The 23,384-nt window shown below is 52.9% G+C and overlaps 1 protein-coding gene across 1 annotated transcript in view; it reads left to right on the forward strand.

The window, feature by feature from the left end:
* Positions 1-1,068: 1,068 nt before the first annotated feature.
* The window catches only part of MMP17 (matrix metallopeptidase 17), a 69,407-nt gene continuing 47,091 nt past the window's right edge, over positions 1,069-23,384 (forward strand). The window contains exon 1 of the mRNA XM_075041465.1: positions 1,069-1,612. Within this exon, the coding sequence (XP_074897566.1) occupies positions 1,484-1,612 (129 nt within the window). The 5' untranslated portion in view covers positions 1,069-1,483. The remainder of the gene's footprint in view (positions 1,613-23,384) is intronic.

Genomic DNA, 23,384 nt, shown 5'->3' on the forward strand with positions numbered 1-23,384 from the left:
CTGTAGAGAGGAGCAAAGCTCTCAAGATAACAGCTCTTGAGCTACAACAGGTAGCTCTAGTTGGTGAGGCTCTGAGCCCTGTAATCCAGGGTTTTTCCCTCCGATTTTGCTGGTGTTGGAGCAGTAATTTCAGCCCAGCTCACGGGGACACAGGGTAGCGCAAACTCGCCCGCATTCCGGAAGCGAGGTCTCCCTGTCAATTCTCTTTAACCAGTTCCTTCTGGACATGAATTTCTTCTTTTCTCCTCCACTGCTTTGCTCTAATCCTGCCTGATATTAAATAGCTCCAGAAGCAGCTATGGTTCATTGTGGAATTAATCTATTTGTGCAGAAGGTGTCATATCAATGTCCATTACAATTTTGCCCCAGCAGCATCTAGAAACAATTTTTCACCTCTGCCAATTCTTCATTATTTCCATTTCTTATCTTTTTTTCCTAAGAGTGCATTTACAGTTTCTGTTTTAAAGAACTTTAAAGATCGTTTCCAAAGCTGTTGAGTATATTAATGTGCTAATAAGAAGTGGGGAACACGGGTGCTAAGTATGAAGTACATTTTCATCCCGAACTGGCAGGAGCTGGAGATGTCAGGATGTCCCCTGCCATCTGGCCTGTCGGAGCATGTGGCAGATTCACAGCTCTCATGGGAGGACACGCCGCAGAGGCCGTAGGATCCCATTATGCTGTTTATGGGGACAAGCCAGACATTTGTCTTGCTGAAACTGGCTGTCAGTCGGAGACGCGCCAACCACCCGGCCTCTTCCACGGCACCTTAAAAGCCTCGGGGGATGAGGCAGGTACTTCAGTACATTTTGATGCTCAGAAAGAAGCGTGGCGGAACGCTGGGGCATTTCAGCCGGAGGCAGATCCAAAGCTGAGCGGGGACTGAGCCCTCCCTCCCCTGCCAGCCGCGGCGGGGAGCGGTGCCGGTGCTCGGCGCTGCGCAGCCCCGCGGCCAGACCGCGCTCTGCCGCCCCCCCCTCCCCTCCCTCCCCGCCGGAGCCGGGACACCGCCTCCCTCATTAGCATCCCTTCCTCCTCCTCCTCCTCCTCCTCCGCCGCTGACCGGGGCGCTCCGCCGGCCGGGCGCAGAGGGGTGCATGGCAGGAGCGGCGAAGCGCCGGCGGCCCCGGTAGCAGCAGCAGCAGCCGCAGCCGAGCCCCGCTCCGCGGCGGCGCCTGGAGCAACTTTCTCTCTCCGCCGGCTGCGGGAACCGGGCGATGTGACCGCGCACCCGCCGGGCGGCGGAGCCTCGTCGGCAACGCGGAGCGGCGAGGAGCATCCCCCCCCCCCCCCCCCACGCCCCCGCGTCTCTCCCACCCTCCCTCTTCCCTTCCCTCCCTCCTTCCCTCCCTCCCCGGCAGCGCCCGCAGCCCGGGGCGGGAGCGCGGATGCGGCGCGGAGCCCGGCGGCCCGGCGGAGCCCAGAGCGGGGCCGGGGCCGGGCCCTGCCGGGGCGGGCGGCGGGAGGTGCGGGGCTCGGGGGGATGCTGAGCCCCGCCGCCCGGCCCCGCGCCCGCCGCCGGGAGATGCTCCTCGTGGTCGCCCTGTGGCTGGCGTGGCAAGAAGCGCCCGCGGCGCCGACCCCCGCGGCGGACGACATCACCCGGGGAGTTGTGAGTTATCCGCGACACCCACCCCCCCCCCCCGGGTCCTCTCCGCTCCCACCCCACCCGGCACTCGCCTCTCCGGGTGTCCGTCCCCCCCGACACCCTCTCCACCTCCGGGCATCGCCGGTCCCCGCGTCGCTGGGCGAGCTCCGGCGGCTGGAAACGCTCCCCGGAGCGCCCCGCTGCTCGGTGCCCCCCCCCAAGTCTTTGCAGCCAGTGCCCTCCGGCTTGTACCCGCTGCTCGGTGCCCCTTTACACCCGGTGCCCACTCCATCCCCCCCAGCGCTCCCTACGCGGTGCCTCTCGTTGCACCCGGAGCCACGGAAGGGTCCAGTTTACCCCCACCCCTGCACCCAGTGCCCCCCGCCCCATACCCACTGCACGGAGCCCTTTTGAAGCCAACGTCCCCCCTGCCTTGCACCCGGTATACAGTGCGTCCCCTTGCAACCACTGCATGCCCCCCCAGCACTCTGTGTCCCCCCGCACCCTGGTGCGGTGGTCCTACTTTCCTCCAGCCCAGCATCCGCGGAGTGATGGCCCCACCAGCGTTCCCACATGGATGGTGGTTTCTCAGGCGCTGAGAAAGAGCTGGCCTCTCTCAAGGGCTCTCTGCCTGCAGCAGAGGCACGAGAACTCCGGCCAGCGAGCCGGCTAAAATGGCACGTTTGGAGTAAGAGCGATCCCGGAGGACTGGGTCACGCTCGGGGATGCGTTAGGGGCTGCTTTGCGCCGGCGGCGGGTGGAGGGTTGACTTCATTGCGGTGGTCTGCACAGCGTGGGCATCCTCGTGGTCCTGCCTCTCCGCTCGCAGGTGCCCGCTCGGTTTGCACGGACGTGACGGGTTTTAGCAGGCAGCGAGGGCTTAGGTCGCGTCCCTGCCAGGTCACGGTGCCAGTGGGTCTGTAAAGCTTCACGCCATCCCCTCTGAGAGGGGAGAGATGGAGGCTTTTCTCCCGGAGGAGGAAAAGTTTCTTGTAGCCGATACCAGCCGTAGCTCAGAGAAGCCCCACGACTACGTCAGACCCCGGGTGTCGGGAAGCTGGCTGTGGCTGGGTGTGGGCGAGCAGTCCTGGGGCCGGACCCGCCAGTTTGGAGAAATTCCCTGAAATTCAGCAAATTTGAAAACGCTGCCTGTGCGCTACTGCGAAGGAGGGAGGGAGGATTTGCAGCACGGCAGGGTTATCTAACGAGCGGGGCTCGCACGGAGCAGTGCGCCAGGACGCTGCCTCCGCCGCCAAGGCTCGGCCGCCAAGCGCGTGCTCTGGCTCGCAGGCTCCTGCTCAAACACCTGCCGGGAAGGACAAAGCACGTCGTTCCCCGTTGGTTCCTAGCAGAACAGAAAATGTGGGGAAAATAAGGTACATCTGCAGCATTATGGTGCATTTGCTTTCCTCTATAACCAAATGTTAAAGCTGGAATTAATATTTCATGCAAACAGCACACGACTTGGTGTATTCTGCCCCAATCAATTTGACTCAAACTTCATCTTTGACCTGCTTTTACCCTTGCTACCGTACATGCTGCACTCGGCTTTTACAGGTTAAATGTTAATACTCGAGGGGGCTTATTAGTTATCGCTGATAACTTTCAGGCATTAAGGTACCTTTTTTTTTGGACCTGGACCGGATTTGAGCGGTAGCTCAAAACCATGCTGAAGAGCTGTGGCATTCTCGCAAAGCAAAAGGTGCCAGGAACGGTGATAACGGTGCAGAAGTGAACTGCACGAGGAAGAGATTAGAGAGTCCTACGTTAAGACCAAGCTCTATTTATGCTGGGAAGTAGAGAGTAGAGGATGTCAGATGGGTGTCCAGGTGATTTCTCCCCTCCACTGGGTGTGCTTGCTGGGGCAAACACATCTCTCTGGCTCCAGACGGCGCTGGTGGGATTACAAAGGGGTTGACTGTAAAGCAGGTCTGTGCTTATGCCCTCTAATGAGCAGCAGGGAGCAGAAAATGCCAGGTATTTTCAGAGGTGTTTGTCAGGGAAATAGCACTGCCTGGGAAATCAGAGCTTTAAGAAGAATTATTTGACATCCACTTTTATGAAGCAACTAAGAAATTAAAGATCTGTGATGCATTTCAACCAAATATTTGAAAACTAGGAAGCATGAAACCATGGCAATAGAAAGCTCCACTAACCTTTGAAAATTATATCCAGCAATTCTCTGCAGTAAATAGAGTGCAATGTCAACAGAGCTTTTACATCCCAAATAGTCCCCCCTTGCAGCCGACAGGCCTTCAGCATCGAGCAGGACTGCGCCTCCGAACCGCATCCTCTGCTCCAGTCCTGCTATGGGTTTGTTTTAAATGAAACAGTGATGCTGGGCCAAATTAAAGTTCAGCAAAACGAAAGAGGGCTATAATTCAAAGGCAGTTCTTGTTAGAGTGCTGCCCAAAGCAATATAATATTGAATGATTCTCCAGATTTCATTACTAGTGGAATATCCTGCCCAGTTTATAAATCTAGCTTGATTATTAATGTTTTTATTGTTCTCCATTAGCTGCTCTAACAAAGAGAGCATAAAATAGCAGATGGAACGGAGCTCGACTTGAGTGTTTCCCTTGAATTTTAGTATGTCGCTTTTGAGATTTACTACTTTGTATTTTGCACTGCTGCCTTTACAGTAAACCCCCCAACCCCTCCTCACCGCAGTGCCCAGCGTTCACAAATTGCATCTTTTTATGGCTGTTGGGCTTGAGCGTCTCAGGGGTGCGAGCAGCAAAAACTTTATATACGTTAGTAGTAACCGAGTAATAAGAGCTCTCACTTCGCTGGGCTTCGAACCAGGTCTGAAGGGAGGTCTACCTTCAAGTTTTATTTTTCAGAAGAGCTGGCGCGGTGGAGTCTGTACGCCGCAGGTGTTGACCTGGAGACCTGCTGGTTTGTGAAGGAGCTTAACAAAGCAGGCAGCTCCTGCCCGCTGGGCTGCGTTAAAGCCCGCTGCGGGTACGGCAGCTGTGCGGTGGGACGCTGGGTGCCAGGCAAAATCTGTGGCTTGGGGATGGGCTGATGCCCAAGGCTGAGCGAGTTTGGCCCCGAAGAAGATGCTTTGCCCTGGAACTGAGGTTGCAGGATGGGAGTTGGCAGCGGGGGGGTGGCGGCGGCATCGCCGAGATCATCCCTTGCGGACGTGGGCTCTGGCGTCGGTGGCCAAGGGATGCAGGAGTGCCAAGGAAAGTTTTAGTTTGGTTGCAAGGGTGCGGGTGCCAAAAAAAAAAAGGCCGTGAGCTGCTTTTTCTTGACTTCGTGGTCAGGGGTGACGGGGAAGGTCTGTGCATGCCCCCCAGGCGTTTCTCCAGCTGGGGCTTGCTGGGCATTCCTGGGGGCTTGCGTATGAGCGACGCCTCTCTCGATGCCTCTCTCGGCCTCCCGCTCACAAAGCCCGTCTGTGTTGTTCCCAGAGAAGTTGCTCTCTGGGGATGGAGGCATTTGCATTCATCGGTGGAGACCACGGACCCGGACCCGCATCCCCCTCTGCCGCCGTCCCAAGCGGCTCTTTGTTCGGGGCAGGGCCCTCGCCTTTGTGGCAGCTTCTCATTTGAATGACAAGGATGCACTTGTGGGGAGAACCGGGGTGGCACAGAGCCCTGTGACGCTGTGCCCCCCCCCCAGCTGGCTGTGGTGGGCCAGGGATCAGACAGAGGTTCCTCTGTGTCCCCACATCAGGGAGCGGAGGGGCAGGAGGAGCAGCAATTCCCTACAAGTCTGTGCCCCGCATCTCCCAGGTGCTGAATTTCAAAGCAGAAGCTGGCCCAGGCCTGGGGAACGGGTTCCTCCTTGGTGTTTCGGGGGTGTTTTTCCTGCCTGCGGGAGGGCAGGAGCATCCCGCTGCTGTCGCTGCCAGATGCCCACGTGCAGCTGCACATCCCGGTCCAGCCGCCCTCCTGCTCCCACCTGCCCCGGGATAAGCCAGGAACCCTCCTAAATGGCTGCATTTAAGCACCTGGGGTCAGGCACGGTGTCCCTGAGACATGGTTTACCTCCTGGTTCAAGGCTTGGCATAATTAGCCTGCTTAAAGTAAAAGCCTTGTATGGAAATAGGCCGTTCCCTCTATCAGCAGAAACTACCAGACTCGTAACCTTCTGTTTCTGCTAATGGGGAAATTAAAAATTGATAATCCCAGTTGGAGCTTCATTCAGCCTTCTAAAATGGCAAGTCTTTCAGGACAAAATGCTCAATAGATTCCCTAAACAATAACGCATTCAGGCCAACAGCATTGGAGAGAGGAGCTTTGCTCGCCCCCTCTGCCATTAAAGCACTTCATTCCCTTCCCGTATGGAGCAGTGGCCATCCCAGGTCTGTGAATTCTCTCCAACAAAGTTAAGCTACCACGTTAAAAAAAAAAAAAAAAAATGGTGCTGGTTACATTTTAAGGTACCTTTTGAAGCCAAAGTACAATGTAAACTAAATTGGCTTGACAAAAGGCTGGCTGGAAGCTTTCAAATAGACAGGCTCCTGTGAAAGCATTTAATCTGGTATTAAAGCCCTGGCTGGTTTGAACTGCTACTTGCCTTTCAGATTTAAGCACCCCAGACCTCCAGATACAGTAATGCAATTTCCTCCTGCTTGGCTGCTGTTGTGGGCCCGGCCGTGTGAATTACCCAGGGTAGTTAAGCTAAATTACTCGCTTTAATGAGACTGCCTTCAGGAAGGGTTCAGAGCAGGCAGGTGAGACCCTGCTGCCACTGGGCGCTTGCCCATGCTTGGTGCTGGGGACGAGCGGGTGAGCTCCCACCTTGGCCTCGCTCTTCATCCTTGGGCACTGCAGCAAAGCTTTGGGGGGTGGAAGAAGGTCCTGGCTGGCAGGACCCCCCCCTTCTACCTCTGTACCCTCCTTTTGCCCCTTAAAACTCCTGGGGCTCTCGCAAGGGTGCCTGCGTGTGCCCACCTGACTCAACCTGCGATGTTTCGTTATTCTCCCTCATTAAATTAAACTGGCAAAGAGGCAACGCGAAAGGCAGCGCGTTCCCGTCCCCTGCCTGGCATCGGACGGGGTTATCCTGGTTTGGTGTCTGGGTGTGACCCGCTGGTGGGACCACACGCCGAGGACACGGGGCTGACATGGGTGATGCCATCGTGAAACCGGGGGGCTTGGATGTCTCTGACACTCTGTTTTGTCCCCGCGGGTTCATTAGTGCCGGCGGCAGCTTGCTCTGACTCATCGCCGGGGCCGCGTACTAATTTCTCATTATTTACTCATTGGCAAAAGCGCTGCAGCAATGGGCTGTGCGGCTCTGGGAAAGGTCACGCTGCGGCGGAGGGAACCTTTATTTCTGGATGCTGTGGGAGCAGGCGCGTACCCTGCGTGGGTCTCGCGTCCTAGCTGGCCTCGTGGAGGCGACAACGTGGGAGGGAAAAGCCCTCGTATCTTGGGTGCGAATCGCCAGCCGATGGTAAACCTGGGCCACCGCGTCATCGCTCTTCAAAGTCTCTTGTTCAGAGTAGAGCTGCACTTGAAAGCCAAGGATTTGGTTTCAAAATAACCCAAGATCTGACAGCAACAGTTCTCAAAATGCTTTCTTTAATCAAAATCACTTTAAATGGGTAGATTTGGGAGTTTCGGAAGCTCTTGCTGCTGTGCGTGTACAGCTGCGTCTTCTTTGTCCCAGATTTTTATGAGGATTTTCTCTGATTTCTGGGTCAGAGAATTAAGAGATTTGATGTTATATTAAAAAAATCCACACCAAACCACATATGCAAAGTTAAATCCAGTGCAAAACAAAGCAGACGTGTGGGGGCGAGGGGAAGAAGCTGCTGAAGGGCCGGAGAGTTTTAGATGAGTGTAATGAGAAACTGCCTTTGACAATGGATTTGTTCAGAGGAAAGTCCTGCTGTGACTGACGTGGACTAAATGCTGACATTCACCGAGGAGTGTGGTCTTCAGATGAAACTCTGGCAGTTTGATTAGCCATGATGATTTAATAGGAAAAAAAAGATTAAATCTGAGGAATTTCCTGCATCAGAATAAACCGTGTGCACAGAAAATCATTTTTCCAAGAAATCTGGAGATGATCTACAGCTCCTAGTGAGAACGGTCCGAATACGGTGATTTGGAAAGCAGCAGTATATTCAGGATTTTTTTTTTTATATTATTTTTTTAAGAGGGAGTTTCTGCCTGTTGACTGTCAGTGGTCAGGCGGCGTTCTTCACACCAGCTGACATATTATTTCATCCTGACAATATTGATCTTTTGGGTGAACAAAAGCAATTTTACCTGTGTCACAGGGTCCTTGCTGAAGGTGATGGACATGTTTGGATTATATCGTCTTGTCATTTAACAAACCCCAAGTGGCATCTCCTGTGGTTCAGCTCCCAGCTGCTGAAGATAGCCCGACAGCCCACGTGCTGCCGTTACGTCCTGGGTTTGCTCTGCAATTCAAGTGTGTCCTACATGGACCGCTACACACGTCCTTCTTTAAGGATGCAGGACAAAAGGTTCCCTCCTCCAAAATACAAGTGGGTGATAAGAGGTCTGGACTGCTTCATCCACAGGTTTATCTTCATTTGTGGAGGTTGCCTGTCCTACACCACGGTGGTGGCGTTTAACCCCCATACATCTTCCCCAGGGCTCCCGTCCCAAAGCACCCAGCTCTGGATTTTTCCACTTCCCACCAAATGCCCCTTGCTGGAGATGGCAGACTACCAAGAGATCAAAAGGAAACTGCACGGGCTGTTGCCAGACCGTGGGGATCTCGCTGTTCGAGGCTTTTTTGAGGTTGAAGAAGCAGATCTGAGTGTGGTGCTGGGACCAAGTGAGCAACTGAACCCTGGAGGGGACCTGGATGGGATAAAAAGATGGAAAAGACCGGTGTGCGAGGAAGGGGTTCCCATGAGATCACTTTTGAGAGGAAAGCCTGGAAACACTCATCTGAGGAAGCGTGCACTTGATTGGCAGCTGTAGACTTTCCAAAATACTGTGAGTTATAGGCTATACTGCTTGTTCTCAGGCTTTGACTGTCTACGCATCAGTCAACCCTTCGTGAAGATTTGTTTTTCTCGGTGAGAAGTTGTCACATGCCGAAGTACTACTGCTGGTATTGTGGCTGAAGTATGTCTTAGGAGATGGATTTTCATGTTTCCCTCAAAGTCGAAGTTGTGACTCCTAGTGCCCTGAGCTGCTGCGTGGCTCTGCTGGGCTCTTCCCCAGCCACCCAGGAGGCAGTGCCTTCTCAAAGGCCTATGTAATTACCAAAAACTTGGAGGTCTGCTTGGCTGAAGGGTGTAACACAAGAAAATGCTCCTTTTGTCTTACTGTAGCTCCTGGGAAGTTTGGTTATAGAATCTCAAGGAAAGCACAAGGAGCAAAATGGTACCATGACTGCTAGAGACAATCCCACCACAACTCCAGGTCTAATTACCTGTAAGCTCTGGAGTTGATATATTCAGCCTTTGGGAAAGGATGTCAGGTCTTGTTTATCACTGAGCAAGAGGAAAAACAAAGCGGTCTCTCCTGTTTTTCTTGAGCCCACCATGTGAGATCTCCTGCGGAGATATTACATCCACTCAGCATTAGTTATGTGCTAGGTGGTGCTTGGTCAAGGCTGTGCCTTTGACAAGGCAGGTGGTGGGGAGCATAGGGAGCTCCCACCCACCCGTAGGCTTGTTCCCACCTTGTTACTTGTATTTACTTTGTCGTTGCTGTTCCTTCTTTGTGCTCATAGTGTCCCTCTGGCACGTCCGCCAGCAGAAGGGCAGTCGGTGATGCTGCTCAAGAAGCATCTTTGCTCCTTTGATAAATTCTCTGTATTAAACTGGCTTTTATTTTTCTTGTTTGTTCTCCATTTTGTTACTGCTTGGAAAATTCCCCATTGCTCCGTACCGAGCCATGCTGTCTCTACCTTTGCATCCTTCATGTCAGAGATGCATTTTTGTTCAAAAGCTAGAGGAAATTGGGTTCACAAAAGGGAAATCCCTCATAGACACGCCTGTGAAATGGCAACATGTTTTTTATAAAGAGACGCAGCTAAAGGGAGGTAGGTGGTTTGGGACTTCTGCCACATTTTGTTTATGCTGCAGAAATGTATCCTCCAGGTCTGATCAATGAGACTCCGAACCAAGGAATAATCTTGCATGGCCTCAGCCGGCACTAAAGTGTACAGCAATCCAGTTCTTCCTCCCGGGCTGGATGCATGTCATATTTCATGACAGAATGACAGCCCCGTCAGACAATCTGTTGCTGTTTTGGCATTCCTAATACACCTCGTGCTTTGGTACACACTCACTCAGTGTCCAGCAAGATCAAGATAACCTAGAGGAAATCAGCTGTCACGCTCTAGGGTCCCATATGGGTGGTGAACGGGGCAACAGTGATTTGAGTAGTCTTCTGCAAGCTCACCTGGGTTAAAAAACTCACCCGAGAAGATACTAAAATTCTCTTTCTCTAACTAAAACCCAGAGCACCAAGTGCCAAATCTGCCGGACTCTCAGGCATGACATGTAGTTGTTGACCAAGCAACCGCATTGCTCACTGAAAGGTGACCTGAGCTCTGAGCACCAGGTCTCTTAATACTCAAAGGCTTCGCTTTGTGAAGGGTATCCAGTCCAGTCTGGAGTTGGGTGGCTTTGGTGGGGTCCATCGCTGCAGCTCACCGGGGTTAGGTACAGCTCAAGGGGCTCCATGGGAGAGCTGGTTGCTGGATCAGCACTTGGCAGCATTCGGCTCTTAAGAGCTGCTTTATTCCTCGTGGCAGTGCGGAGGGTCGCGTAGTAGAGGAAGAAGCCCTTGGTGTATTTGCTCACAGTTGCGGTACGAGCGCGAATGCTGCTGCGCAGGTGCCGGTGGCAGTTTGCAGCTCTCCCAGGTGATGCCCTGGAGTGACTTCTGCCTTCTGGACACTTACAGGTCTGCTGGCTGACCCCGGCGTTGGGGTAGGTGTGTGCGCCGTGGATCTGCTCTGCAAAGCCCATCTGCTGAGCTGGGCCAGCTCTTCTCATCCAGTTTCTGCTACTGGGAGGTTTACTTTCACTGGTCTATCTCTTTCCAGCTGGGATCTTTCCCTGCATCAGGGTTTGCCAGGAGCCCGACAGCACCCTGTGGATGAAGCTGTTTCCCCAGAGGAGCAGCTCCCGAGGGTTCGTGCTTCCTGCCTGGGCTGTGCACGGGGACGGTTGGAGGAGATGGGTGACAGTGGGTGCCCCTCCGCACCCACTCGGTGTTAGCAGAGCTATTCCAGAAGATCGCCTTCGGGAGCAAAAGGGGTTTCTTTCTGCGATAGCAAATGCCTTGGTGAGCCAGGGCTCCAGACCTGAGATCTCCCCCCTCCCAGCCTTTGCAGGGAGCTCTCCTGGGAGACGGACATCATCGGCTTTTCTTCTGCAGACGAAACCCCAGGGCGAGAGCCCATCCCCGGGGCCTCTGGGCTGGTGGGAAGGGGCCGGCCGGGCGCTGCTCGGGGACGCCGGTGCGGCCCCGTCGGTGTCGTGCCGGTGCCCTCTTGTGGAAACTGGGGAAATATCCCAGAAAATAACGTTGGGGCCGGGCTGGGTGCGGAGGTTGGAAACCCACCCGTGGGAGTGGGTTGGGGTGGCTGGGCTCGCCCCCCGGGGCTGAGCCCTGGCCAGCCCTCCAGGCTGCTGCCCCGGTGCCTTTTGTATCGCTGGTATCGATAGAGGGTGAGGGAAATGGTATTAACTTAGCCGGGGAGGCAGGGGATGCCGGCGTTCAAATCCTGCCCCTCGGTGCAGTTCTTTGGTCGCTAAACCCCTGCGTGGCCGCAGCAGTCCGTGCTTTAAGTGGATAAAGTTTGCAAAGTACCTTCTGCGCCTCCTTGCTCTTATTCTGCCATAATTGCCATTTACCTCGTAGCAAACACCTTTATCACCAGCTGCACAAATTTTTGACTTTCTTCTTGAGATAGTGTACGGCGGCACTGAGCCCACCGGGTATTTCCCGGAGCCGCAGAGCCGGCACAGACCCACCGTCACCCATCGGCGGCGGCTCTGCCGCTCTCCTCGGGAAGGCGTCATGCTGCTTCGGCCATCTCCTAAAAATGTCAGCGGGCGAACGCACCCGCGGAACCACAGTGCCAACATGCTGGCTCCTACATTCGCAGCCCAGCACCACCCCTCTGTCGCACTCGGGCAGCTCTGGCCACGAAGGGTGATGATTAATAGCTGCCCTGAAGCAAACCTGCTGGTGCCAAGCATCTTCTGACCCCGCCAACCGCCTCGCTTCCAAGCCCTTTTGTAATAGCTGGCAGAAATCGTGCTACACTGTGTAGGAAATGCCAGCCCAGCACCATCGGTCTGTTTTCCATCCTCTGTTCTGGTTTCACAGCCCTGCGGAACCCTGGTGAGCCACGTGCCTGTCTCCCAGCTCCACCGCAGGAAAGCTCAGGCACTGGATCTAGCCCTGCTGCTTGGGAAGCGCCAGTCCCACAGCTTCCCGGCGTTAAAGTTCACCTTATCTTCTCCACGTTTCCCTTCCATCTCATTTATTATTATCCTTTTCCTGAAAAAACAGCCTCTGTTTTAAATTTCTAAAGAATTTTAACTATTAAACCCAACCTGTCTTCTCCTGCATTTCCCAGGCTTGGCAGCTCCTCTTCTTTCCATACTTTCCCGGAAAGCAGTGTCTATAAGCAGTGTGATGTTGGCGGAGGTCATCGGTGCCAGCCCGAGGCAGAGGCTGTGCATCTTCGGAGGAGAAAGGGAGCCGGAGTTGTGGGAGCTTGTGTTGAATTCATCCGGAATCCTTGGGGTGACTCGCTGTCCCTCCTGCATCGTGCCTGTCTGTGTGATCACAGATACTCATTTTTGCTTGTCTATTTAGAGGAATCGATTCTCAGGGCAAGGGCATCTGCTTTTTTTGTAGCTCCGGGATCATCTCTCAGCCTCTAGGTTATCTAGACCCATACTGCCTCTGAACCCTGACAGTTCTGAATTCATTTCCTTTTGGTGAGGGACAATATTGTATTTCTGATGTTGAGTACAGGGAATTCAGTTTTGGGAGCCAGATTTGTTCAGGGCCAGATTTGAATAGGGACGAAGAGCTGAGCCCTTCCTCATGTGCTCAGAGAAGCTCGGATCTTATTCAGAGCCAAGAGATACAACTGCAGATATTTAATTAACATTGCGAAACCCTTTAAAGCAGAGTTTCTGGCAAAATTGCCAGCTCTGCTGTACAAGCGGATAGGATGCCTGAGCGGCCTCCGCAGGGATCTGTCACAAAATAAGGAATGTTTCTTTGCCCGGATGGTTGCGAGGACAACAGAGGAAATCGATATGGCACGCTCTCTTCTGCCAGGGTAGCCTTGAACCCTAAAAAAACCCTCTAATTGGCAGCCAGCTTCCCAGCACATCACCTCGGAATGCTCCAAAGAGCTGGAAGTTGCTGGGTAGCAGCTGGGAGCGGGGTGATGTGCTGGCTTAGACCACCTGGGGAAGGGCGCAGGGTCTGGCCATCGTCTCTGGGTGATGAACCAGGGCTGCTGTGGAGCCCTGAGCAGGAGCTGGTGCAGAGGAGGTCATCTCGGTTTGCAAATTGGCCATATATTGTTTATAGCAAAAAAAAAGTGACCACCTGCAGCCATGACTGAGCCTGGAGAAATAATTATAATAAAGGCAGTGGCAGGTGGAGTAAAATATGCACCCCACTGGTTCCTCCACAAGGATGAGAGCGGCAGAGGGAGTTGCTCAGTTGAGATAATCCCAATACCTCAATTTTTCAAGGGCTTACAGGTCTCCATCCGCATCGTCCTGGCGGGGCCCACATGCCGTGGGAGCATGTTGTGGTTTACCAGAGCAATATTGCTTTCTGTTGTGACCATATCATCAAAGTCCAGACAGGACATGCTCAAGCCATCTGAAAAGGAGGTGACCAGAACCGATCCTTTTTTGGGGACGGTGCAGAAATAGAGGTGTTTGACTGAGGGATCACTGCTAGTTCCCAGCTTGCCTTACCTTCAAGGGGCATAAGGGCCTATTAGCCAGAAAACAGGGCAATTCTGCTTCTCATTAAGAAGCATAAAGGAAATTAGTTGTTTCCACGGCATCAAAACAGCTGAAGGAAACTGGTGGACTCCAGTCTCCCCAGGCCTGACTTGCTGGCACGCAGCGGGGCGGGAGGTAACCTCGGCAAGAGCAGCGACCGAAGCAGCTGCAAACAAATCCTTTAAGGACTCTCCTGACATAAATAAACATGGAAAATAAATGATGTCCCCGGCACTCTGCCCTCAACTGATGGGAAACAAGCTGCATTAACACAGTAGTTCAATAACCTGGAAGAGCTTCAAAAGAGACCTGCTCATCAGCCCCAGGAGAAGGGGGAGCGCCGCCCGTGAGCGTGCAAAACAAGGTTATGAAATGTTGCAGAGCACAGAATGATAGGGTGAGAAAGTGCTCGCAAATTGAATTATGAGTGGTAATGGTTTTCCTACAAGGAAGAGCAGAAAAGCGAGGAGGTGTCTATAGCTGGTGGTGGATGTGGAAGGTGAGGGCAAGGAAGCCAGGTTTGCACCCTGAACTTTGGAGCAGTGAGCTGGGAAAGTGCCCGGGGTTTTCCGTCCATCACATGAGTAGTAATTGTGCTTTCTGCAGGGGAATACGCTGAGAGTTAAGAAGAGGGCACATAAAGTCTCCTAGGGGACCCAGGGATGTAAAGCCCATCCGCAAAGGCGCGGAAGTAGGCGCCCAGGCAGAGGGGGCTGCCAGGGCGGCTGCTCCCACCGTCGTGCGTGGCTGCCCCGGCTCTTTGTGGCACAGAAAACCTTGAACTTCACCCCCAGCCCACCCTGCTCCTTCCTGCTTCCCACCGCGTCAGCCCATCTCCTGCTTCATCCTTTAATTAGACAGGACGGGGCGTTACCCCGGTATTCAGCGCTCCCTGAAAGCTTCTCTCATATGGCAGCTTCTGGATGGATTGGAGGGGTTACCGCTTCTTTTATTCAGACCGTTGCATTTCTCCAGCTTCTCTAGAAAATTCCCTTTGTTCATTAAACGACCTGTCTGTTAGGGCCCAGATGGCTGCTTTTCTCTCGGCTTTAGAAATCGCCTGCTTAATTTCCCTGGTGCCCTGCCAGCCCTGCGCCGGGGAGGGGGAAGGAGAGCGCGAGGCGCCCGACACGGCGTGCACCGATGTGCGCTGACGTGCGCGGCCAAAGGCGCTCGCAGGGCTTCCCCGGCACAGTCCCTGCCCGTGGGGACAGCTCTGGGCAGGACGGGGAGGACCAAAAACTGCCGTGGTCTGGGGGAGCGATGTCTGGAGGACACTTCTGACCTGCTCAGCGTCTCCTGGTGATCCTGTTTCTCCCCGCTGCCCTACCAAAACAGCACCCGGGGGGCTCGGTCCCAGCACTCACATCTCTGACAGCCTTTTCCTATTTCCAGGCTTGTGCTAGTGCCATTTCCTTGTGTTTTGAATTTAACTCTTAACATTAACTCTTGATTTCGGTGCGCTGTGCTTGCGATGCCAGTGACCCATGCCTGTGGCAGGCATCAGGTGCCCAAGGCATCCCTGGGCATCACTGCCCATGTGTGCCAGTGAAGAGCTGGGCACCCCAAAAACCCCCACACCATCAGAGTCCAGGACAAGAAAACTGAACGCAGCTGAAAGTGCTGTAAGTGTTTTAGGTGGTGGTGGGGAGTGCTGAGACCCTGGTTGGTTTGGGGGGGACGGGGGGAGGCTTTGGGACCTGCCCTGCTCTGCTGTGGGTTCAAGAACAAGAAAGCCAGGCTGAGAATTTCCTCAGCGCTCAGGGGAAGGCGTGTTAAGATCAGGCAAGGCCTAAGTATTTTTTATATACTGACTTTTAAGATGCAGCTCCATTCTAGGGAAAATGTTGTTTGGGAGGAGGGCCACGGTGCAAAAGCAGCACTCCATCAAGGCAGCTGAGAGCAGTGCCCTGCCGCGGAGGCTGCGGAGGCAACGCCGTGTGGCTTTGCTCACTCGAGCGTTTTGCAGCCCTTTCTACTCTCCTCCTAAAGCTGCTTTCGCAGGAGGGGTTCCGCCAGGAAGGCAAGCCTGCAAAAGCTGGTTTCGAGACTCAACCGACGCGCGCCTGTGTTGATGTCTTAACTGCAGAAGGAGGCTCAGGACCCACTAAAAGAAATCGCGTCTTCACTTCATTGCAATTCTTTATTCCTTTGCTGCGGGTAGCATTGCAGATAAGTGGCCTCTTTGCTGAGGGGTGGTGGTGGCAGCTTTTACGGAATCGACCTCTTGCTCACTTTCACTGCCTCATTTCACAAAGTCCCAGCACCGTGCTTTTTGAGCTTCCAGGTGCATGTTGCTGGTTTACGTAGGAAGACGAGTTTGGGCCTGAGATGGGTGAGGGATATGCGTGCTGCAAATGCAGCCGATGTGCTGCCGAGGTGCCGGACACCGTCTCCCGCTGGAGGGGGAGGTTCAGCAGGGGCCTGATGCTGCTGAGCCCCTCCAGGCTGCCCTTCTTGGGGGTACCACCTCCCCTTCGCGTTTCAGATGTAAGGCAGAAAATGCATCTTATCTTGAATGCATTTTAATGCGGTCATGCTAAATTTGAAGCTCACATTGGCAGGGCGGCCCAACACACAAGTTTGCTTGTTCATTTTGTGTCTCAGCATCCCTTGGTCACACCTGGGTTTGGATTAACCTCCTTCATCTCTCACTCTACCCCTTTTGGCTGGTCCAGATATCTATGCCATTTTTCCTAAGAGAGGAGAGGAGGCCTCCCTGACTTCCCCAAACGAAGCCTTGACAGTAACATTTCATTGCCAGGTGATGGGTGCAGTTAATTGAATTCCTTTCCCCTTATTCTAAGGCAATTGCAGAGTAAAAGCCTCTCAGGAGAGTGCTTGGCCACAGCATGGGCCAGGCTCCCGCACGCCGCTGGGCCATCTTCTTGCTGCCCGAGCTGCTAATTCGGGAGCTTGGGGGGCTGCTGGTCACACGGCAGCACTGGAAAATAATTGCTGCTGTGGTCGAGTTACGGTGGGATGTTATTGGCAATGTATTAAATTATGTTAAGTGCCTGAGTACATGCTCTTATTTAAGTATTTGTATAAATCCATCTGCATGCCCTGGTGTTAGCTCTCAGTTGTCCCCATCCCATCTCCGTGCTCATGAAGGGAGAAGCGTGGTTTTCACCTGATGGCTTCTCAGTTTTCGTTTTCGCTGAGCACACCTTCACCCTCACAAAACCAAATGCCGCCGGCTGGCCCAGCGGTGCTGCAGGGCAAGGCAGCTGGCAGTTCCGCACTGCCAGATCTCAGTAGCTGGGCGGGTTTGCTGGTAGGCAAAATTCAATCACCACACAAACTAAATCTGCTTTCCTTTCTTCAACCATAAGGCCGGTGACTGGTGGCTGGCTCCTGCTCTGCTGTATGTAGAAGGCAAGCGGCTTTCTGCAGAGGATGCTTATGCTCAATACGGTTCAGCACGTTCCCTGAAGGCGTCCAAAAGGATGGGTCATAGGGTTTGATGGGGTTTGCATCGACCTTTCATGGATTTTAAGAAAGTCCTTTACCTGCTCAGGTCTTTGGCCTCCCACCCATTGCAATAGGCTTGCAGTAGTCTTCCACCTTTATCAAAAGGCTTTGAAATCTTCTGATTTTATAGAAAAATGAGCCCAGGGTGTTACTTCAAAAGGGATGCCAGAAGCCAGGCAGGTTTTCCTGGCATGGCTCGGTTTGCTGTGCCCATCCGCAAGGCAGGGGCAGAGCCAGGAGTGCCCGGACCAGTGGCCAAGCCTGTGCTGGGCAAACCAGGCTGTTGCCACCCAAAGAAGGGAGCTGACCTCAGCTCTGGCAGCAAAAGCCCTGCCAGGTCTGCATTAACCAGCCATCACCAGCGATGTGACGTTCCCAATAGGTGAGCGGCGAAACAGCTAATGACTTCTGCCATTTGACAAATGTTTCCTGACACTGCCGGGGAGGTCATCGTATTTCCCCCAGAGCCATTTGTCTTCTTATCCCCGGCGTGTTTGCATTCAAACCGCATCCTGTCTTCCTTGGCTTTGCACAGCAGCCGGTGCCTGGGAGATGCTGCCTGTCCCGGGGTGCCAGGGGAGAGGGAGGACTGAATTCCGCTCTGTGGACGCCGTGTTTGGCGCTGTTGAAAATCCCCTCTGAGCGCAGGCAACTGAGAGAAGGTGTCTGTGGGAGCGATGCTGCTGCCTGCACCCTCAAAAACAACCCAGTGTGTTGGAGAAGAGCCCAGGGGATGGCGGGGCACGAGAGGAAACCCCTCTTGGTGCATGCCCGGGTCCCCTTGCTGCCCTCCTGCCGTCGCTGGAAAGCTCCACCCTATTTTCCAAGTTGCTCCGTGGGTCCAGCACCCTGGGTGATGCATCTGGCAGCTCCCATAGGGGACGCAGCCTTTGCTCAAGCCCTCTCCGCGCTGTCGGGGGGCCACGCTCCTGTTCCTGCCCGTGTTTCACTTCACTCGTGGCAGCCGCTGCCGCACTGAATAATTTACAAAGTAGCTGCCCAGCTTTGAGGAGCTGCTGCTGCCCACTGCACCCACACCGGGCCAGCTGGTACAGGTCCTACGGGACACAGCACGTGCTGGGAAGCTTTCGCCCGCTGCCGATGGTAGGGCAGGAGGACAAGCAGCCAGCCAACAACCCGGGCAGGTCAGCACCAGGACATTAAAGCCGCCTTGTGCCTGGGGGACGAGCCAGGGCTGGGACCTGCTGCTGCTCCCGGGAGCAGCTGAACTGCCCAGGTGGGAGCTGGCACCGCTGGGGTTTTGCCAGGGTGAGCCCAGGGCTCCGCTGCCTGGCGTGGGTCCCCCGTCCCGAGCAAATCCTCAAGCTTTGGGTAAAGCATCCAGAGCTGCTGCATGGTGGCACACAGAAAAATTGGCTTTCTGAGCACTCCTGGTGACCATCACCAGCATGCTGCTGCCCGTCTGCCCATACACGGAGCCTGACGGAGGGTGGCAGCTGAAGAAATTCGCACAGATACAAAAATCCAGATCCAGCGAGCAACTTCCTTACTAACACCAGCACAACACAGCTTTGCTCTGCTGATGCCCGCTGGCCTAAGCCAGCGACCTGCGCTGGAAGGAGAATTCGGTGTGCGATGCCCTGCGCGCTGGTCCCTGCACAGGGCGCAGTGCTTCGCATCAAACGTATCTTTAGCAAAAAATGGAAACCGCGGCCAGCTCCAGGCAGTTCTGCCTGGGAATCAATATTTTTGGCCTCATTCTCGGTTAAAACACTAACTTCAACCATTTAAAACAAAAGAAAAACAAGGCAATAAACAAAAGTCTCCAAGCAACCGAATAGCAAGACAGCACAAACAAAATCAAGACAGACAGAGGAGCCTGGAATTCCAACGTTGGAGGAAATGCCTTTTCCCGGATTTATATCCCCTTGAAAGGGTGAAGCTGCTGCCAGCCAGTGTGGGGGCTCCTTTCCTGGGGAGGGGACCCTGTGGTGCCAGTACCCGTGCAGAGGGCAGCAGGGACAGGCAGGCGGTAGCCAAAGCGTCTGGGAAGAGGGGAGGAAGGGCTGGATCCGGCCGCACTGCAGAAGAGGCAGCGCCGGGCAGGTGCAGAGCTCGAAGGCATCGCTCCAGGTTTCCCTGGGCTTCGCTGCCGAAAGGAGAGGAGCGTGGCGATGCCAAAAATGTGAGTCGAGGTGAAAGTCTCGCAAGACAGAGACGCTTTGCTAGGGAGAGCATCGCCGCTCGGGAAGCCGGTGTGTGTTGGAAACCATTCCCTTTACGATTATTTTTTTTTCTCCTCGCTGTGCCGTGAGGTAGTTGGGCTTTTTCCAAATCGCTCCCATGCGGGTGGAGAGCTGGGGGAGCTGCGTTTCACATTTCATAATCTGTGTGACTTGATTAATTCAGCTGTATGTTAAAACCTCATGAAATTGGCCAATTTTGCTGAGGTTTAAAATAGATTATATCCATCTCCTAACGTCAGTTTTGCAAATAACCACTTGGCGGCTTCTTAAAATGTTAAAGATAGGGGATAGGCTGCACACTGCCAAGGAGAAAGCATATTTAAAAGAGATAATACGTCTTCTGTGTGAGCTCAAATGAGGAAATAGATGTTTGTGAAGCTCTTTAAAGCATGGTTATGTCAAGAGCAAGAAGATCACATTTGTTTTTCATTTGTATGCAAGGTGAGGAAAGGACAAGCAATTTTTTTCTCCTCCTCTGAACTCGTACAATCTTCCACCGTAGAAATTGGTGATAATTGCTGCAAAATGACCCAGCTGGGTCAAGGTGTAATTTTGAACCTTGAGTATCTTTCACTCAGCGAGAAATTAAAATGATTTGACTTTGGCATCTTGGCAACCCATCACTGGAACAAATAGAAACGTGGAGAGTGGATGCCAGCCACAGAGGTGAATCAATGGAAAAGGCTCTTGGGTGTCGGGAAAGGCAGTGGCTGGCCTTTCCCAGGGCCACGCACAGCCCGGATCAATGCTGCTTTGCACATCAGGTTGGGAGGTGTTTTAGAAGCTGCTTTGGTTGTGGGGTCTTTTTTTCCCCCTTCTTTCTGAAAGATTTTTTTAGTTTTGAACAAAGAAAGGATAAGTTTTGAGTTGCAGGGTGAGGATGTACTTGGAAGAGCAGGGTGAGGGTCCTCAGGATGCACTTGCATGTGGGTGCGGGACGCAGCTCAGCACCCCGCTGCCCCTGCTGCCGGATCCGGCTGCAGCCGTGGGGTTGGTGCCACGTGCTGTGGAGCAGGATCAGTTTTCACCTTCTGCGTGTGCAGTCCCTCATGTAGGACATAACCTCGTGTCCCCGCTCACAAACACCACTCTGCCGACCGCCTCCCTGGGACAGAGGAAACTCCTGTTTAATTACCGCAGCTTTGATTTTGACAGCACAAATTTCCCTTGCTGCCTTCTGAAACTTCAAGGTTAGCTGCAAGCAAAGATAAAGGCCCTTTGCAAAGGCTGTTTGCTCCCGAGAGGGTCCCAGCACTCCCATGCCGGATGAAAGTGTGGGGAGGAGGGGAGGGTGATGCATGCCACAGCCATGGGACCTTCATCTGATGAGCTCAGAGGGCTTAAAAAATGGGATTTAATCCAGCCTGCAGCAATGTCTCATAGTTGTGCATAAACGGGGATGGAGGGATGGGAACCACGGTTTGGGAAGTGCTTGGTGAGCAGCCGACCCTTTGGTTTTTGGGAACGGGGGTGGGAAGGAGCCAGCAGGTCAGGTTTGAAACACAAGCTGCTGGCAGGAGCCTGCCTGCATGAGGCCGGATTGGGCCCTTCACAGAGTGAGCTGGTGCAGGCCGTGCTGGGGGCAATCCAGAGCGTCCCCCTTACCGACATCAAAAAATGGACTGGGTTTGTCCATGGGAGGGATTTGGAGGAAGCTCATCATCCAGGTGGTCATTCAGATGAAGTGCTGCCTGCAATTCGTTTGACACCATCAGCTGCAAATGTTTTGCCACTGTGTTGTTGCACCAATTTAGACTGTTGTCAGAACCCAAAATCGTTATCAGTTTAATGCCAGCTGTGCTTTCGTTAGCATTACTGGCAAAATCCTATGTTACCTTGGAATATGTCTTAATTTCCCATCTCACTGTAAAGCAGAAGGCTTGCGCAGTGCCCACGTAGCACACGCAGAACTGGAAAACCCAGTGTGTAATATCACAACACGCAGCTCTCTTCCATCTCCCACTTACTTGAGCTGAAGATCTAGCAGAGGTGCCCCATGGGAAGGGTTGGTGGACACAGGGGCTCAGGGAAGCTCCCTGCATCTCTCCCGTTCCACTGAGTAATGCAAAAATAATCAGTTTAAGGAGGTCTTGCCTCAGTGGTGGGGGAGAAAAAGGGTACTCTGTGATGGCAATCAGTCTGATCCAATTTGATAGCTTAAACACACTGATTCAGCAATCAGTAAAGTATGCACATGTGTACTCTCTTCAATAACAATTAATTTATTCACATGCCTAAAACTTAAGCACCTGCTTACTTCCCATTGACCTCACTGGGTCTTAGACACAAATGCTTACTATAGCAGGACCAAAAGAGAGAGAAAACATGCTTCCATCTCCAGGTATCTATTGTTTTAACCTATACATTTTTAATACAGCTTCACTGGGAGAATAAATGCAATGAAAAAATAAAAGGTAAAAGCCTGGTCTGTGGTGAAAATCTTAGTTCTATTGGGGTAGAGGTTGCATGGGTGGATTTGTCTTTAATTTCAGTATTTTGGAAAAAAAAAGGAAGGCAAGTGTGTGAAAAATTAAGGTGTTGCGCTGCATGTCTTGTGTAATTAGAAAAGCTGACAAACATCATTAGAAAAATCTATTTATTAAGCAAATGCTGATTGTGGATTAGGATAACTAGTGTTGTTTCCTCCTGATACAGCTGGGAGGTGAGGGTTTCACTTCAGCTTTCCTGGGTTTATTTTGCAGGGATGCTGGTGCTCAGCAGCTGCTATGAGTGCTCAAGAACTTCTTCATTGCTCTGCGTGGTTTGACATGTTGTAATGACTATTCTCCATCCTAAATGTGGTGTCGTAGTGCCAAAAGATATTGGTAGGGGAATGTTCTTGCCCAGCCCAATCTGCATAGCTGGCTATGGGTCTCCAAGGCAGAGTGGACCGTGCAGCTGAAGGTTTCTTCTTTCTCTCTGTGCAGCTTTCAAGCTGGTGTTGCAAACTCACTGGCAGGCTCTCTTGCTTTGGTGCGTGCCAAAGACCTCTCTTGTATATTGACGATCACCAAGAGATGCTCTTCTCGCACAAGCTCCTCAGCTACAGCTTCTAAATGAGCATGCGTAGCTTGGAGGAGCTGTATATTGCTACCTTCTGGGTGCTGTGGTACAACATTAAAATGTCAGATGCTGAGAGAGTTTCCAGTAGCCTCATTCCAGGATTGCTGCTTTTGGAGGAATTGGTGCCTTGTTGTGTGCTAAATTATTTATAAGTAGTTTTGTTGGTGGCTGGATTTGAGAATTAAAATGTATATGCAACATAAAGGTTTTCAATAATGAAATAAGGTAACAAAAAGATAAAGCCATTATATGTATAATTAAAATGATGCATAACTATATGTTCTTTATGTAGCTGCTTCAGCACCTCAGCTGGCTTATTAGGCCAAGTGATCAGCCCCTGAAGCCTCTCCCAGGCCAGGTTTGCCTCCTACTCTTGCTAAAGATGCAGCAGAGCTGCCTGGAGGGGGACCCTGGCCAGTCCCTTGGGGGCAGTGGTCCTGCCTCCCCCCTTCTCCCCTAATTTCTGGGCTTGGCGAGTGGGACATCACATGACAAGGCAGAAAGGCAAAGTCTGAAAACTGCTTAATCTTTTTTTTATCATATCCCTTCATTAGCGTATTCCTGGTTCTAGGTTTCAAGGTTCTTGCAGTCTTCTGAAGGTGTGCTGGGGCAGTTTCATACATTCCCTTATAAGAAGCAGTAAATATTTCCTTCTTGTCTATTAACTAATCTATTTCTTGGCAGGGTGCAGAGATCAGACACGGTACTGCAGTAGGCCAGACTGGGAATACTTCCCTTAAGATAGGAAGCTCTCCCTGCAGGCACGTAGCATAGGGCATGCTGATGGGCAGGGATGGAGGTGGCTTTTGAGAGAAGCTGGACCAAAACCTCCTTAAACACCATCCCGGAGCATCCTATGTCTGTGGTGGAAAATGCAATGTCCTGCTACTGTGGGGCAGGTCTCCTGCGAGGGGTGCTGGGTGAGGGAACGTGGCCCCACAGGTGCCTTGTTTGGGTGGAGAGCCCCAGGGAGTGTCTGGCCAAGTTGGACCCGCTCGCTCCCTCTAACTAACCAAGAGGACAAGGAAGGGCAGCGTTTGAGGATGCTGCTTTGGTTTTCCCTGGGGTGTCCTGGAGACTCCCAGTCAAAAAAGCCACAAAA

Source organism: Buteo buteo, chromosome 11 (assembly GCF_964188355.1).
Source record: "Buteo buteo chromosome 11, bButBut1.hap1.1, whole genome shotgun sequence".
Classification (NCBI taxonomy): Eukaryota; Metazoa; Chordata; class Aves; order Accipitriformes; family Accipitridae; genus Buteo; species Buteo buteo.